This window comes from Sus scrofa, chromosome 13 (genome assembly GCF_054392235.1).
Source record: "Sus scrofa isolate SSC_HxYL_T2T_F1_AM1 chromosome 13, Sscrofa_HxYL_maternal_Yorkshire_Landrace_v2.0, whole genome shotgun sequence".
Lineage (NCBI taxonomy): Eukaryota > Metazoa > Chordata > Mammalia > Artiodactyla > Suidae > Sus > Sus scrofa.
In genome coordinates this window covers 197,606,462-197,624,214 of record NC_139395.1, presented here as the reverse complement: position 1 = coordinate 197,624,214, position 17,753 = coordinate 197,606,462, and the positions used below count along the sequence as shown (strand labels likewise).

Below are 17,753 nucleotides of genomic sequence, written 5' to 3'. Positions count from 1 at the left end.
AGAAACTTATTTCTCTAATGCTTCTCCACTTCTCCAGGTTTGAATAATTTTTAGGTTTTGCAGTTGGTTGGTGGCTCAGGAGGTTAAGGATTCATCATTGTCACTGCTGTGATGCTGGTTCCATCCTTGGGCCAGGAACTTCCACATGTCACAGGCATGGCCAAAATTAAGTTTGACCTACTGAGTCAGGTCAGCCCCATTTTTATTTGTGCAAGTAAACTTTTTTTTTGGTCTTTTTTTTTTGGTCATTCTTTTTAGGGCTGCACCCGCAGCACACGGAGGTTTCCAGGCTAGGGGTCCAATCAGAGCTGTTGATGCCATCCTGCACGAGAGCCACAGCAACGCAGGATCCAAGCTGTGTCTGCTACCTATACCACAGCTCACGGCAACGCTGGATCCTTAACCCACTGAGCGAGGCTAGGGATAGAACCAACAACCTCCATGGTTCCTAGTCAGATTCGTTTCTGCTGCGCTACAACGGGAACTCCATGTGCAAGTTAACTTTTAAGCCCTTCGCACGTTTCCCCTCTCACCACCTGGACTCACTCACCCTCTTTCTCTTGGTATCACTTTCTTGGAAGAAACCAGTCCAGCTGTCTTGTTGAACACATGACACATACTTGACAAATGCAGACTTGTTCCTAATGCCCACAGTTCCCTTTCTGAGCAATCTGCAAGTCAAAATTAGAATCTGGAGATAAAGGTGGATAAACCAGCTTCAAGCTGGTCAAGGGGTATATTAAGCATGTTAAATAACGAAAAGGCAAAGGTTTTGTGCCATAAAGACCCATTCTGGCAATACCAAGGGCCTAGATGCACTTCTAATTTAACTTGAGTGAGGGGCAGGGGTGTGAACAGGAAAAATGACTCCAAGGAGAGGGTGTGCACTGACACTGGTCAGGGAAACAAGGAGGGTCCCTCTCTAGGCAGGGAAGTCGCATTTTCACAGAGGTATGAAACCAGCTCTGGAGGACGGCTAATATCACAAAGGGGCACCTCGAGGTGTGGAGCAAACAAACCACAGAGAAATGGAATGGTCATGAGAGACCTTTTGTATCAGGGTAAGGTGATGTTTAAAAAAAAAAAAAACCTTACTGTACTTGAGTGTTGGGACTCAGTTGACAGAGATGGGGACTATCTTTTCATTAATGAAACTGAAGGTCTTTGTTTGTTTGCTTGGTTGCTTTGGAAGCACACACCGAGTTCCCATGCCAGGGGTTGAATCTGAGCCACAGCTGCATCAATACCAGGTCATTTAACCCATTGTGCCGGGCTGGGGATCTAAACCCCAAGAACCCACACCTCTGCATTCTTATCCACTGTGCCACAGCAGGAACTCTTAACGTGCTTTTTCTTTTCTTTTCGCTTTTTAGGGCCGCACCTGTGGCATACAGAAGTTCCCAGGCTAGGCACAGAATCAGAGCTGCAGCTGCAGGCCTATGCTGCAGCAACGGCAACCCTCAATCTGAGCCTTGTCTATAATCTACACCACAGCTCATGGCAACACTGGATCCTTAACCCACTAAGTAAGGCCAGGGATCAAACCTGCAACTTCATGGATACTAGCTGGGTTTGTTTCTGATGAGCCACAACGGCAAAGCCCTGATGTGGTTTTAAAATAAATAAAATAAAATGTATTCACATTTTAAGACAATCAATCCACTAGGACTGTGGACAATGAAGGACCTGGGGAAAGACCAGGCAAGACCATGATGGCGTCTAGAGTCTCGAGGGGGCTACATCAGGTTTTACCTCTGTAATTCCCTGAATCTTCTCCTACCTCTCTCATTCTCCATCAGACTTAGCATTTCTATAGCTCAGCAGTGAAACGAGAGGCATACGTATCAAGGACCTAGTCTGAAATTTATTTTTCAATTCTTCATTAATTCCTGAAATTGTTTTTTTCATTCTACAAATAGTTATGGGAGTTGCCACTATGGCTCAGCGGTAATGAACCCAACCAGCAACCATAAGGATATGGGTTCAATCCCTGGCCTCAATCTGTGGGTCAGGGGTCCAGCCAGGAGTTGCAGTGCAGGTCACAGATGCAGCTCAGATGTGGCACAGGCCAGCAGCTGCAGGCCTGATTCAACAGCTTGCCTGGGAACTTCCATACGCCACAAGTGTGAGCTTAAAAAAATAAATAAATAATACGATGAAAATATAAATAGTTATAAAATTTAGAAAAATTACTTAAGCAACAGGGAGTTTCCGATATGACTCAGCGGTAACAAACCTGACCAGTATACATGAGGATGAGCATTCTAAGGACCTGGCACTGCCATGGGCTGTGGTGTAGGTCACAGCAGAGGCTCAGATCTGGTGTTGCTGCAGCTGTGGCATAGGCTGGCAGCTGCAGCTCTGAATTGACCCCTAGCCTGGGGACTTCCATATGCCTCGGGTTTGGCCCTAAGGAAAAAAAAAAAAAGTTATTTGAGTAACAAAACAAATCCTGGTGTTCCCATCGTGGTGCTGTAGAAATGAATCAGACTAGGAACCAAGAGGTTGCAGGTTCAACCCCTGGCCTCAATCAGTGGATTAAGGATCTGGCACGGCCATGAGCTGTGGTGTTAAGTCGCTGACATGGCTCGGATCCTGCGTTGCTGTGGCATAGGCTGGCAGCTGTGGCTTCGATTCAACCTCTAGCCTGGGAACCTCAATATGCCAAGGGTGAGGCCCTAAAACACACAAAAAAACCCCCCAAAGAACAACAGCAACAACAAAATCTCGTTTGATCTACACTTCAGGAATCAGAAATACCAAAAGGAAAAAAGAACTGAACTGAGTTCCTAGAAATGGCTTTCTGATCTTGTCACTGCTGACTTTACTAAATTTAGAACTTACATTTATTTACCCCTTAGACCTAAATCTTGACCATTTTTACCTAACGATAGAGTATTTTAGGAGTTCCCGTCGTGGCGCAGGGGAAATGATCTGACTAGGAAGCATGAGGTTGCGGGTTTGATCCCTGACCCTGCTCAGTTAAGCATCCGGCGTCGCAGATGCGGCTCAGATTTGGCGTTGCTGTGGCTCTGGCGTAGGCCAGCAGCTACAGCTCCAATTAGACCCCTAGCCTGGGAACCTCCATATGCCACGGGTGCGGCCCTAGAAAAGGCAAAAAGACAAAAAAAAAATAGTAATAATAAAGTATTTTGTATTCAATTTTGGCTCAATTTCATCAGTTTTGCCATTTGGTACTTAATTAACCAGAAATATGATCTGGCCTTTAGAGCTGCAAGATTCAAATATGATCTAAATTAAAGGCATTAAATTATACTTAGTAGTTTCACTTAGCCTTATTTTTAATCTTGATTCTCTGAAAATCCGTGTATCACTCACTATTGGCATCCCAGACACCATGGATAAATGCAAAGAATTTTCATCATTCCATCTCTTTAAAACTTTTCAACATCCCCTGTGATGTAGGTATTTTTAATCTCTATTTTAAGCACTGGGAAACTGAAGCTAAGTAAAAGATATGGTAACAAGTGGTATTCAGACTATGCTGTTCTTTTAACCTCCAAATAGAAAACTTCACATTAGTATAAATCACTGGTTCTCAGTGGGGGAGGGGACTTTGCCACCCACCCCAGTGGCTACTGACAGGCTGGGGATATTTTTCATTGGCACTTCTGGGGGAGGGAGGGAAAGAGCTACTGGCACCTAGCAGGGAAAGGACAGCGATGCTACAAGCATCCTGCAGTACACAGGATGGTCCCTCATAACCAAGCATTATGCATCCCAAAATGTTGAAAAATTATAAACAAAATATTTCTTAAAATACCTTCTTACGAAAATAAAAAGTATCACTACCCTATCCTGTTTTTTTCTGAAATCAATATTTAGACTCAATGAAAACAGCTTTAAACCAAACTAGATGTTTCTGAACTTAATGTGTACATGTATGCACAGTTTACATGCATCTGAAAAACTCTAGTCCATACTGTAAACTGTGAAATGATCATAGAACTTTGGAGATTTCAACCCCAAATATATTATGTTGTATACAGTTAAAGAGATGCACAGGACTGGGGAAATATGTCTGACATATTTTCATTGATGTGTGTGGCTATTTTAATTTTTACTTTGTTTAACAAAAGATGCAAAGGAGAGGTGAAAAGGAAAACCCAGCTCAGGAAAGCAGAGAAAACAGCACACTGAAGCTTTATAGACATTTTTTACCCCCCAAAGGCACAATGATGCCACACCGTGAGGCAGAGAACTGCTTTCTTGATTTTATTTTAAAAGTACACAAGGTCACAAAACCAGAGCGAGTTTTTGGTTCTTTTAAGCCAAATTTTGTTCTTACAAATTTCAAAATCTGCACCATCGGATATTTAAACCAGAAGCTTGAAATACAAAGGTTCATTTTTTAAATTGACACTATCAATTCTGTACTTGTGCATGTGAAGTGTCAAAATATTTCTCCTCAGTAGGATGAGTGTATTTGTCACAAAAATTCAGAGTTAGAGAATAAGTGAATTAGTGAATTGTGGTTCTCTCAACAATTGTGTCACTAGATAAGTTAGTAGAAAACACAGCATTCTTCCTTGGAGCTTTTAGTGTTCAGGATCAAAACCAAACCCGACTGATATTAACCATACTCTGAAATTACAAAATAAAGTATTTTATAAAACTGGATTTTAATTAACAGTAAGAAGCCAAATGTAGCACTTAACTTGCTGGTGTTACCATCCAGAAGATAAACAGAACCACAATTCACCAATTTATTTATTATTCTTTCCTACTTCTATTAACATTTATAAGTAGAACCTGTGCTCAGTTATGGACCATTTCAGTGTCAAACGAGTTAAAAAAAAAAAAAAATCCAACTACAGAACATGTTGCCTTTATTGAAAGAATAGCCAAAGACATTTGAAATATTAAAACTTACCCAGAACATTTATACTACTAAACACAGGAAATATTATAAAGATATATGTACATATATATATATATAATATATAATTTCACAAGCCACTAAAAAGTTTAAAGTGTGCTAACGTTTTCTACAAACTACTCCTTACAAGACACATCAAAGCATTAACCACAAAAAATATGGACTTTTTCTGTGCACACTAGAATAAGGCATCTGAAAGCCCTAAACACTGTGGAGATGAAGAGAGATTAGAAAAAGAAGGTTAAACATTCACAAATAACTTCAAATTTACATGCTGCACACCCACAAAAAGAGACAGAGAATAGTTATTTTAAGAAGCCATACATTACAGAATTTGATCTCCAACATCATGCAATGAGTTTAAAAATATTTAATCAAAAGGTTTACTTGCCCCTTCACTTGCTCCAAATCTCCAGAACTCAATCCTAAAAATTATCTTTTAAATAAAAACCATGTATTAATTCATACCAATAATCTAATTGTGTTTCTTGAATTAACCTCCCCCTAATAGCCACGCTCAGGCTGCGTTTCCATTACAACTCCATGGTAGATTGCCCAAATTTCAAAGAAGTTATTTGCCTGGAATAACTAGCTAGTGTAATCAATAAAGTTTTTTTTTGTTTTTTTTTTTTGCATTCTAACAGGGAAATATTGATAAGATTGCCAATAAGAAAAAAGAACACCTGTCATCTACATATTAAAAGCATAGAATTGCATCCTCTATGATATCATTTCTTTTACAGTTTTCCTGCATAACTCAAAAGAATGTGGTGTCGGTGTCAAGTCTCTTAGGTATAAAGTGGAATGGAACAGTTTTACTTTGAAGAGTCAGTGCTGTCCTTGACTGATGTTTGACTCTAATGGAAACGTTTAACAATTTTTTGTTGAACTGCTTGATAATTACCAATAGAAATTCCAGAACAAATATTTGATCTCTAGTTCAAAGTAAATTATTAGGTAGAATTGTCTGGGAACTTACCAGCAGTATCTCACTTTTGGATTAGCTGAAATTTACAACGAGTAGCTGGAGACATAAACCTAAAACTGAAGTCTGTCCTCTAAACCCAACCACATCCAATAGTGTCTTCAGGTCACACAGTGGCTTTTTCCGAGCTTGTTTTTCAGGTTGTAGGTGGTATCGACCTGAACTGGAAGGAAGCACCTCTGGGAGATTCTGATGTCCTTACAGTCAAATCCTAGACTAACTACCAAGTCTAGGGGAGGAAAGCCTTACACATGTCCACTTTTCATAGTAATTTCTACTTAGATTGACAGCATGATCTTCATTATACGAAAATGGGAAATAGGGAGGACCAAAAATGTTTTATTATTAATGTTCGTGATCTTATTTATTCTTAAAATATCTTATAAATTGTATTCATATAAAACAGACTGGGAATCCAGTATTCAAAAATAGTTATTGTTATAAAATCAGAAACACAAAGAGTGTAGGGGATGTCGAAATTGTAGAAACATGACAAGTAACATAATCAGTTAACTTGCATCCAAAGAGAACAGAAAAGAAGAGGCAAGTGTAAGGATAGAAAGGTATCACAGTGATGCATTTTTAGGAACAGTACCTTCACCTCTAAGCACCTTTCAGGTGATAGCTAGCTCATAGGCACCAGAAATTCATCATAAAAACTGAATTACCCAAAAGGCACAGATGAAAATGTTAACACAAGCATAAAAGCAAATTTTATGTAACATTAAAAACCTATTCCAAAAATGTCAAACTATACACTAATTCACTATACATTCAGCTTACGTTTACCATTAAAAAGTGTATACATACTCTGCCTAATCATAAATTCATGCCAACATTAATTTATAATGTAGCATTTACCACCACAGCACCCAAAGAGATGAACAGAAACCAACTCCCTACTGAAATCTAGGGAAAAGGTTTTAGAGCTAATGAAATAATTTATTGCAAACCTTATGTACTATAAAGAAACTGATGGCTCATTCTACTATATGCTATATATCCACGCTTCCTCACAATCTTAAGGGAAATACAATAAATTCACTTTCATCTACTAAGACAGCATTCAATACATTTGGCAGGTAGGAGTATTCCTTTTACGCCTTCTCCTTTCATTTCTTCTTTCCTTTTTTTTTTTTTTTTTTTTTTTTTTAAGATTAAGTCACTTCCACAAAACTAAGACAAACTTTTCAAAGCTCAACTTGATTTTCTGCAACTACACAAGACGTGTTGGCCATACAATAGCAACAGTACATCCTCCCAAGTCTGAAATACAGAACTGATGGAGGACACTTACTAGTTTAGGGTGTATTTCATCATTCTAAGTTTATGAAGACAATATCCTCCAGGAACAGCATTCAAGATGGCAAATTTAAGAGTATATTCCTAGAACATATACTATGCAACACCATCACAAAAACAAAAACCCTCCCCCACCCCAAACCCCCACTAAATCAGGGGTAAATTTTTTTTTTAATTTAGAACCAATAATTAGGGAGTTACAGATATTCTATAACTGTCAGATAATAAATGAGTTATACTTTTTTCTTACTAGAAAAATATAGCCTAAAGTGGAGGGCCAGCATTTGGTTGAGAACTGCAAAACACTACACATCCTTGACAGCAAATCAGGGTTCTGAAGACCTGCACAGGCCTCAAGGCATCAAGACACTCGGCAACAAAGTCCACCCTCACTATTGCACCACTACTACCATCACTACATGTAGCTGACAGCAAATTTTCCAAATGGACCAGACAGATGCTCCTTTATTTTAGCATAAAAAAGGAGCTTACTACGTCCCTGCTGCCCAGAGCAACCTATCAATTAAGCACTTAAGTCATTTCATAGACAAGGTTTATGAATGACTCAGAACGAGTGGTTTCTAGAACACTGTAGTGTTTTCTACTTATTAGAGATACTTTAAACACATTTAGAGTTTTCACTGAAGCAAAAACAAGAACCAACATAAATGTATGTGACTATTTTTGTCATGAATCTTTCTGTACCAATTTGGGGGCAGGGGAATTACAGGGTCATAAATTAATTGAAAAAGGCAACCTAAAAGTAATGGTAGAAACTATAAAGTACCACTTTCAGATGATTCAAGTATCAGCTTGGTATGCATGTAAGTTCACCAATTTCTTTCTTCACCTATGACTTCACACTCAAAGTGCTACATCTGACTGAAGTATTGATACCCAGAACCCTATAAAATCAAGCTCTTAAAGGATATATTACTTAGAAGGTGAATTTGTCCTTAGAACTTTCTTTAATGCCTTTACTATTTCAATATAACTGCACAAAACCTGGAGTTTTTACCGTTTCTGGTGAACTTCTTTTTGATATATTTTGAGGCTGGTAGCAAAATTCAGAACAGAATAGGTGTTGATACTTTGAGAAGAGAAAAGGAACGTGGAGAGCACAGATGAAGGTACAGAGGCTCTATACTATGGACCCGTCCTTGCTCTGGGCTGGAATCATCACAGGCACCGCTCCCATCCGGCTGAGATTAGGGGCAGCTACCTTAGCGAGCGGGAGAGTTGGACTCTGAGGAGCGCGTTCAAAGTCTTCGCTTGGTACCTGGTTATACTGAGTCTTGGAATAGCCTTCCATGTTGGAAGGAGACATAGATCCCAGGGACGAGTGGTTGCTGCCGAGGTAGCTTCTGGCAGTGGACGTTCTGCTCTTCGGAGGAGGCACGTCTTCCCTAGAAAGATCACAATACGCGCTCAAAGACCAAGTTTCTAGAAACCTACAATCATGTAAGCTATGAATCATGGGGGGAAAGGAAGATCTTCTATTTAAGCACTAAGCATATAAAAGTGTACGTGAGGAAGTTCCCTGGTGGCTCAGTGGGATCAGGACCCAATATTGTCACTACCATGGCACAGGTTCGATCCCAGGCCCCAGAACATCTGCATGCAATGCGTGAACCACCCCCAGACCCTTGAAAAAAAGAAGGGTATGTGACACACAAAAAGCAAGCACAATAAGGTGTGATGTTGTGAACTACGTATCTATCTCAAATTTATCATTTACAGAGTTTATACCTTCACACATAATAATGTGATTGTTATAAAAGTACATAGTTCCAGGAGTTCCCATTGTGGCTCAGTGGTTAACGAATCTGACTAAGAACCATGAGGTTTCGGGTTTGATCCCTGGCCTTGCTCAGTGGGTTAAGGATCAGGCGTTGCCATGAGCTGTGGTGTAGGTCACAGACGAGGTTCGGATCCCAAGTTGCTGTGGCTGAGGCATAGGCCAGTGGCTGCGACTCCAATTAGACCCCTAGCCTGGGAACCTCCATATGCTGCCGGTGCGGCCCTGGAAAAGGCAAAAAGACAAAAAAAATTTAAAAATTAAAAGTACATAGTTCCATAATGCTGTGTTACAAAGAACAAACCTCAAATGTTTTCATATTCTAGTATCACAGACAAAGATAATCTGGTCAGAGTCATGTAATAACACTTAATAGTCGATAAAGCAACATCTACAGATATTTCTATCAAAAAAAAAAAAAGAACAAGGTAAAATATCTTTTTTATTATGAAAGTTACTCATCTAAGACTTCAGCTGAAAACTTTGAGCAGATTTAAGTTTGAAAAAAGTGAGAATTAGGCATAAGAATTTTCATACCACGCACTGACATGGAATATATATGAGTCACTTCTGGTGCATTTTAAAATACAAATGTCCAGATCCTAGACCCATCAAATGTCAATTTCCTGGGTGTCAGTTTGACCCTCTGTTGTTATTTTTACAAGTTCTATAATCCAATCCAATGTGCATTTCTAGTTAAGATTTACCAGAATCTTAAAATATTTAGAAAAATATTTTAGAATATTTAAAAAAATAATATCACATTACCAATAGAATTATTAACTACCCGTGTCACTTGATACAATCAGATTTTTTATTTGAAACCTCAACAATTCATTTTTTGAAAATTTCATGCCTGTACTCTAGTGGGAGAAGGCAGAGAGTCTGGAGATAAGCATTTTGCAGTGGTTCTTACAAGTAAGTCTCAAAATGGGGAAGGAGGCACAGTGGAGGTTGGCTAGAGCTGCACATTTGAAATTGAAAGTATAAGCTTTCCAGTACATTAAGGAAAAGAGAAGAAGCTTTCATCCAATTCTCATAGGGGCAAATGCTTCAGATGATTATGAGAACTAACACCTTAAAGACATAATACATTTAGTATACATCAGTCAACTCCTCTGCCACTTAATTACCTGATATCATGATGCACTTCTTTTTCGTATTTTTCTTCTCTGCGCTTTTTATGACAGCAAAACACAATAAGACCAATGAGCACTAGAGCAAGCAAAACTCCTATAACAGCTCCTGCAATTGTTCCAGCTCTATTTGAAGCTAGAATTAAAAAAAGAATGGTTGAAAAAATTTTTCATCTAGTCACATTGCAGGTAATGATACACAATGACAGATTGATTTCATTGAATTTGTCTCTTGATTTAAGAGACAAATCAGTTAGCTTTTTCCGGTCTGAAGGAAAATCCACTAAAACAACTTTCTTCTGAACTGTGTACTCTATTTCAAGGATAAAAACAATAAACCACACTGAAAGATTTTAATACTCACAATCTTAGCTGGCATTTAAGAATTTCTAAATAGCTTATACTTACTTACATTGGCTAAATATAGTACAAGAGTTGATCTGACAACTCTTGCCTTAAGGTCAGTAGAGTAATGAAGGTTTTTATTAATAAAATGTCATACCTTTTTCCTTTCCATGACTTAGACAAGCTAATAACCAAACCACAGAGTGCTCTGCTCAAAGTTAGCACCCCCCTGCCCTTAATACACACTTGCTGATTGTAGCCAAGGAGGCTGTATCAAGATAATGAAACACATCTTCACAACAGTGAACAGACACTTACGAGGAACCACATCCAGGCGAAGCAGGCATTGATCAGAGCCCACTCTGTTTTTCACGGTACAGCTGTATGTCCCAGAGTATTCAGTAGAGGCATTTTTTACAGATATAACAGGTGAAGTCATTTCTATGGGCAGAAAGAGGAGGGTGAGGGAATGAAATCTATTTTTACAGTCACACATTGCTGAGTTTTTAAGCAAACTCCACTTGGTCAATACGTAAAAAACTGAAGCTGGATACAGAGCAAACTCGACAAGGCACAGGCAAGTCTCCAGAATGCAAACAACTGTGCGTCTAGTTCATTCACGTCAAAGCCAAAGTAATCATGACCCCTTCGGCTAGGCACAGTCTCTGCTGAAGCACAGCCACACCGATGACAAAAAATATTCCACAGCACAGAGGCTCTTTAGGGGCAGCAGCAAGATATGCAAAATCTATTTCATCCCTCCAGACAGAAGAAACACAAAAAAGAAAGGTAGAAGAGGTCATATGATTTGGCCTCTTGGTTTTGAAAAAATAAACTGAGGTGGGAAGAAATCCTACCTAAGATCAGGGTGAGGAGGGTGGGAGGAGGGTGGAGCATGGTTATCAGTTTGAATAACAGGTCAATTATAACAAGCAGAGGAGTGGTCAGACCTAACCAATTTGGGAGTTCCCACTGTGGCTCAGCAGAAACAAATCTGACTAGGATCCATGAGAACGCAGGTTTGATCCCTGGCCTCACTCAGTGGGTTAAAGATCCAGCGTTGCCATAAGCTGTTGTGTAGGTTGCAGATGCGGCTTGGATCTGGCGTTGCTGCGGCTGTGGTGTAGGCCGGCAGCTAGGCAGCTACGGCTCCAATTCAACCCCTAGCCTGGGAAACCTCCATATGCCGTGGGTGTGGCCCAAAAAATAATGGATTTAACCAGTTTGAATCTTTCTGGGTAGCTTCACATAGGTGTTTTGTTTTATAGACATGCCAGGGGTAAATAACCTTATCTTCGACATGAATCCAGGCAAAACACTCAAGATCCAACTCCTGTGGTGACAATGAACTTAAGACAATGAACAGTTTCCATCAATATACCAATTGTAACATCCTCAAGGCTGATCATTATAAAAATATCTCTTCATTAATACCACATGACACTAAGCTGTCATTATAAAACACTAATTCTCATGGAGTACTGATTGCTCTGTCCAGAAAAGGGAAGGTATTTAGGGATTTTAAAATCTACACATACTTGCACAAACCGTTCAAACTGTATAATCAGCAGTACCTGCTAACCACAAGGTGGGCAGCTTCTGTGAATTGGACAATTTCTGCCATTCATATAGTAATGGGAGTGAACCTTCTTTTGGTTCACATTTTAGTTTAAAGTCATTTCCAATTTCTTCTGATCCATCAACATAACATCTTGTACCTGAAGGCTTAACTGAGAAAAGAAAATAAATTACAAATTTATACAAGAGAATGGAATGTACGTTTGTAACAACTAAACACACAGCATGCCGCACAAGCACTGAGTCAGTATCAGGTGGTCCTGGGGTCGGCGGGCACAAGACTGAAAGCCTACAATTGGTTGGCAACATCAGTTTACTCAGCTTTATCCAGCACAAAACAGGCAAGAATGAGCTCAGGCAAGCAGCCACTGCAGGAGGCGGCCAGGCAGCATCTCAGCGCGGCTCTGTGCCCCTCCATTCCGTGGGGCACGACTGAAGAAAGCAAGGATGACGCGGGCTGGGCTACTTCAGACCCGAGGAAGCTTCCCCCTCCACTCCTGACCTATTCCTCTACTTGGACCTTGACACGCAGCGTAGCTCTCAGGGAGCACGTGGCCTTCTGGGCGTGTGCAGTGTCACATCCCTCTGCAACTGTTAACAGTCAGGGGGCTTATGATAAATAATAATGCTGGTAAGAGGGACAAGTCACTTAGTGCAGGAAGGACCAATTAACATTCCACATTTTCAGCAACCCCAAACCATCCAGGGAGCAGAGTTCTAAAGAGGCAGACCTGAGGTTATATTCCAGGTTTCTCTGGGTAACTGTTTAGAGCCACCACCAACCCCACGACCTGCAACCCACCTCGACCCTAGGTTAACACCTTGGCATTTCATTCGCTTTTCCTGACTTGCATTAAGAGATAACATACACACTGTAAAATGAACACATTCTACCCACACAGGCTGATCACTTTCCACACACGCTTGTTAAAGCACCACTCCAACCCTCTCCCAAGCAAGTTCCCTCGTGCTGGCTGCAGCGGCTCCCCCTCCAGTCCTGGTGCCAGACAGCCACTGATCAAATCTCTATTGTTATAGATTAGTTCTTCTTGAGTCATATAAATGGAATAACACAGTGCATGATTTTGCTTCTTTTACTCATTGTAAGGCTTCTAAGATTGCTCCAATTGATCCATGTCATTGTACAGATATCAGTAGTTTGTTCTTTTTTACTGCCGAGTTGTAACCCACTGATTATAACCTAAGTTTGCTGGTTCATGCGTGTATTGATGAACACTGCTGTTCCATTTGGGGGCTACGGCTAAAGCCTAGTAGCTAAGTTGACTGGGAGCAGTTGCGTAGTCTGTAAAATTCAGGCTGACCAGTGAGGAAGGCATTGGGGAAGCCGAGGAGTGTCACTGGACCAGGGAGAGGGACTCTGAAGGGTTCCGAGAAGAGTCTGAAAGAGGCAGAGATCAGTTCTGAATCTGAGGCAGGATTCAAAGAAGGGGGGATTACAGTGGGGATGAGGGGCATTTAGCACCCCGAGCCCCTCTGTAAAGATGAGCAGTGCAAAGTGGGTCTGGCAGCTGGAGTGGGAGACAGCAGTACCCAGAGCTGATAATGCTCCAAGACCTTGGAAGAACATTCCCTAGAAAGCCTGTAACTGGCTCAATCCGCATGTCCTCCCAGTCTGATAAATGGCAAGGCTGCTTTTTCCTTCCTTGTTCTGACTTAACTTTCATTCTTTCCAGTCCTAGATGGGCTTTTATTCTTTCACTACGAAGAATGAATGTGAATGGGCTTTACAGTGTTGCACTGTTATGAACACCACTGCTTGAATACTCCTATAAATATTGGTATGGTTTCCTTTGTCACATAAAGTAAGTGGATGTTTAGCTCCCTAAGTGTCAAAACTCTTTTCCAAATCTGGCCGAAAGGGTTTGTCATATCCAGTGCAGCATCTTTAACTAAGGTTGTCAATCATGATCTTATTTCTTCACACATTTCTTGATAATTTGGATTTCTCCCCTTCATCTGTTACTACTGGTACCTTTTTCTTGGTGTGTGTCTTTTTAGGGGCACACCCTCGGCATAAGGAGGTTCCCAGGCTAGGGGTTGTGTAGGAACTATACGCTGGCCTTCACCACGTCTGCGACCCACACCACAGCTCACGGCAACGCTGGATCCTTAACTCACTGAGTGAGTCCAGGGATTGAACCTGCACTGCGTCCTCATGGATACTACTCAGATTCGTTTCCGCTGAGCCACGATGGGAACTCCCACTACTGGTACTTTTTAATAAGGATCAACAGATGGATTCACCTGTGTTGTTGACTTTGCTAAGCAAATCTGTTTCTTTTTAAGATTGATCATATTGCCCTGGAGATTACATTAGTTGGGTTTTAAATCAGTTTTGTACATTATTTCATGCTCTGAGTCTTCAATGAAATGAGCTACATTCTCCATTTCTTCAAACTACCAATAAATCCTTTATTACATAAACTAGCAGTGAGGTATTGAAGCAATGCTTTGGACATCAAACATCTACTGGCGGTACAGCATTCTGACCTTAACCCTCATCTTTTCCACTGAAAATGCCCCTTTCCCATATACCAAAGATATTCCATAATGGGCAGTTACTGAAGGTGGCTGCTCAGGAAACTCAGGGTCCCAGTGAGTTTGAGATTTCAATATATTCCTTCCTCAACAGAACAAGATTTTACCAACACTGGTTCTGAGTGTTGCTTAGGAGTGAGGAGAAAGTGAAAGTCTTTTAAAGGCCAACCTCAACCACTGTAACATGGGGAAGATTAACTCCTGATCCATGGCATTGTGCTGGATTGCAAGAAAGATAAAACCACAAGGGAACACAGATAAAGTCTTCCCATGGAATGTTTCTTTGGTCTGGTGTTCAGGGATACCTGGCCATTGTCCTCAGAGCATTGCCCTCTTGATCTTTAGCAGAGCCACTAAACTGTCCTTCTCAGTTAAGGGTACACGACCATCAACTTGTACTTGGTCGGTGTCCCACCAATTCAATAACGCTCCTTCTCAGTTAAGGGTACACGACCATCAACTTGTACTTGGTCGGTGTCCCACCAATTCAATAACGCTGTGCTCCATACGTACTGCACCATCATCCCTCCACATCAGGGCCTCATTAACAAAGGGACAGGACACCATGGTCCCTCTGACATTAACTGGAGGAGACTCAGGAGACATAAATGCAGGGTGGACCCTAGACTTGATCCCAGCACAAAAGAGCATTAATGGAAAGCTGTGAAATTCAAATTAGGCCTCCAGTTTAGTTAACAGTATTGTCCCAACATTAACTTTTTGGTTTGGGTAATTATACAATGATTTTGCAAAATGTAAACATCAGGAGGAATGAGATAATGGATATACTGTCAAGAATCTTCTGGTAGTTTTGCAACTTGTCTATAGAACTAAAATTATTTCAGAATAAAAAGTGGGGGAAAAAATTGCAATGTTGACCGAGTCACCACACACACTGTTGTCCTGTGTTCTGGGGATGTGGGTGTGGTCTGAGTGCACCCTGAACACCTAGGAAAATTAGCTGCACCCACTCTCCTGTGCAAACAAACCCTGTCTTACACCGAAAGGTCTCAACAACAGGCTTTTTTCACAGGAGGTGCTGGTAATATGTGGCCACCATATTAACCCGATATCAGTTCCCTTTGCTATCCTCACCCCCTTTCATCTTCTTTACTGAGCTGCATGCACATGTACATCTGGTGGAGCTGCAGGAGCACGAGGGGCCCAAGCAATGGAGCAAGTGATAGCAGCACATCACCCCTCACCCCCAGGCAGGTAACAGTCGGTCACCCTGGTCCCCAGATGCATGGCACCCATAGCTCACTGAAAGAGCTTTCATTCCTGTGAACACCACGGTGGCATCTTCAGATTTCCCACAAGCCTATCAAAGTATCAGGCAGGGTCTCTAACGGTGAACCAAGTGAAAGCGCCACTGGACTGCCCCTCAGTCTAGTCCCTAGAGGGCACTTTATTTAATTTTTTCTCCAGATTATCTAAACAGGATTTTCAGAGAAAAAAAAAAAAAAAGAACAAATTAAGTTTCTGTCCAGCTTAAATTTTCAAGAAAAATTTCTGGTATGTTCTCCAGAATGAGAAACTCATCTGAAAACATGAGAGAGAGACAGAAAGAAATTCTCCTCCAGCTCTCTCCTCAAGACAGCCTCACCAGCTCAGGGTATTAGTCATCCCCACTTCCCTTCAGGAACCACTTCCCCCTCTCTCCCTCCTCTTACCCCTCATCAATCCCTCCCTCCCTCCTTGGTTTGAATTCAGGGCTTGCTTGGCCATGCTGATCCCCCACAGAGCTAACAAAAGGAGTTTACTGTGTCAGTGATTCCCACACAGGCAGGCTGAGGTGTGAGGTTTAATGTAAAAAGCCTTTCCTTCTGCCCAAACAGTCATGGCTGCTGCCTCAAGTGTGCCTGGCCAGAGGCTGATTCTACAGATCACACTCTCACACACACACACACACCCTGTCTGCACCTCTTCCGGGAGCATGGGCCAACTGCATTCCTCCCAGCGTACCAGCCCCAAACAGGGATTTCATAATAATTAATCCTGATAAACACATATAATCCACTTGGTACATCAAGAACCAGTTAAAATTCCATATATACCATAATTCAATGCTTCCGGGAGAGTAGTGTTTTAAAAAGATATAGTCAGGGTTATAATTCCATGTATGCCTGGGTCTGGGATAAGAGTTCAGACAAATCATTAAGTTTTACCTGCTTTCACCTTCACGAGAAGAAAGTTGACTCCACGTTGCTGAATGTAGACACAAAAGGCTAGAATTTCTAATGTGCCTTTTCCTGGTTCCTTGCTCAGGTTCACTTGCTTTTGTACCAAAGGAAATATTGTGAATGAGTGCCGCTTAGCTTGGAGTGCCTTTCACCAGGACCCCTTTGGGCACCCCCTCAATCATGTTGTCAGAAGACTGTCATACCAACTAAGATAACCCTTCAAGTTGCCATTGGGGTGCACAAAAAAAAAAAAAAATCGGCATTCTTGTTCCCAGTATCTACCTGCTCTGATGTTCATTCTTCAGAAGAGAATGACACTTAGAATGAGCCTGGAACCCAACACACTGAACCCCTAATCAGCTGTCTGAAACAGAAGGGGTGAAGTAAAAGCTGATGTGGGGGAGACCTGTCCAGATGAGTTCTCTCCAGGGGTATGGTAGGCAATGCCAGCAATCAGCATTTCCCACATAAAGTGGGTCCCCAAGTATCCCCCAAACCTGACACCTTGGGCCTCAGGGGGATTTACTTGTACAGATCAGTGCTAGACAGCTGTGATCTTCTACACAGTAGCCATGGTAACTCTGGGTAAAGCCTACCACAGTAACACTTTACCAGTGTACTTATGGACAATGCCTTTCAGGGTTTCTCAATCTGCAGGGGTTAAGAGTGCTTGTACATGACCATGGAATCTAGAGAAGGATAATAACCGTGCAGTCTTTGTTTGCAAAGCAGTTCATACTTTTATTTCCTTCTTAACGCTCCTGGAGAGCTACATCCTAGCGACCATCCGTCCAATCGCTTCACTTTAAGGGTGAAAAGCTGTGATGCTAAGGTTTGAGAGCAGCAGATCCTAACCACCAGACCACTGGGGAGCATCAGGAAAGTTAAAAGACTACGAGGGCTAATGGCCTTACCCCAATTCGATATTCCCTCTGCCACATTCCATCTCCTCTGCTCTAAACACTCC

At 41.3% G+C, this 17,753-nt stretch overlaps 1 protein-coding gene across 4 annotated transcripts in view; it reads right to left on the bottom strand.

Moving 5' to 3' along the window:
• Nucleotides 1-4,223: 4,223 nt before the first annotated feature.
• Nucleotides 4,224-17,753, bottom strand: part of CXADR (CXADR Ig-like cell adhesion molecule) — a 53,735-nt gene continuing 40,205 nt past the window's right edge. For 2 of the 4 annotated variants that reach the window (XM_084991738.1, XM_084991737.1), the window contains exons 4-7: nucleotides 12,041-14,095; nucleotides 10,785-10,907; nucleotides 10,119-10,257; nucleotides 4,224-8,593 (exon numbers count right to left, since the gene is read on the bottom strand). In XM_084991738.1, the coding sequence (XP_084847864.1) occupies nucleotides 8,329-8,593; nucleotides 10,119-10,257; nucleotides 10,785-10,907; nucleotides 12,041-12,353 (840 nt within the window). In that variant the 5' untranslated portion in view covers nucleotides 12,354-14,095 and the 3' untranslated portion in view covers nucleotides 4,224-8,328. The remainder of the gene's footprint in view (nucleotides 8,594-10,118; nucleotides 10,258-10,784; nucleotides 10,908-12,040; nucleotides 14,096-17,753) is intronic. The other 2 variants (XM_013982543.3, XM_021070833.2) reach the window with 1 other exon arrangement.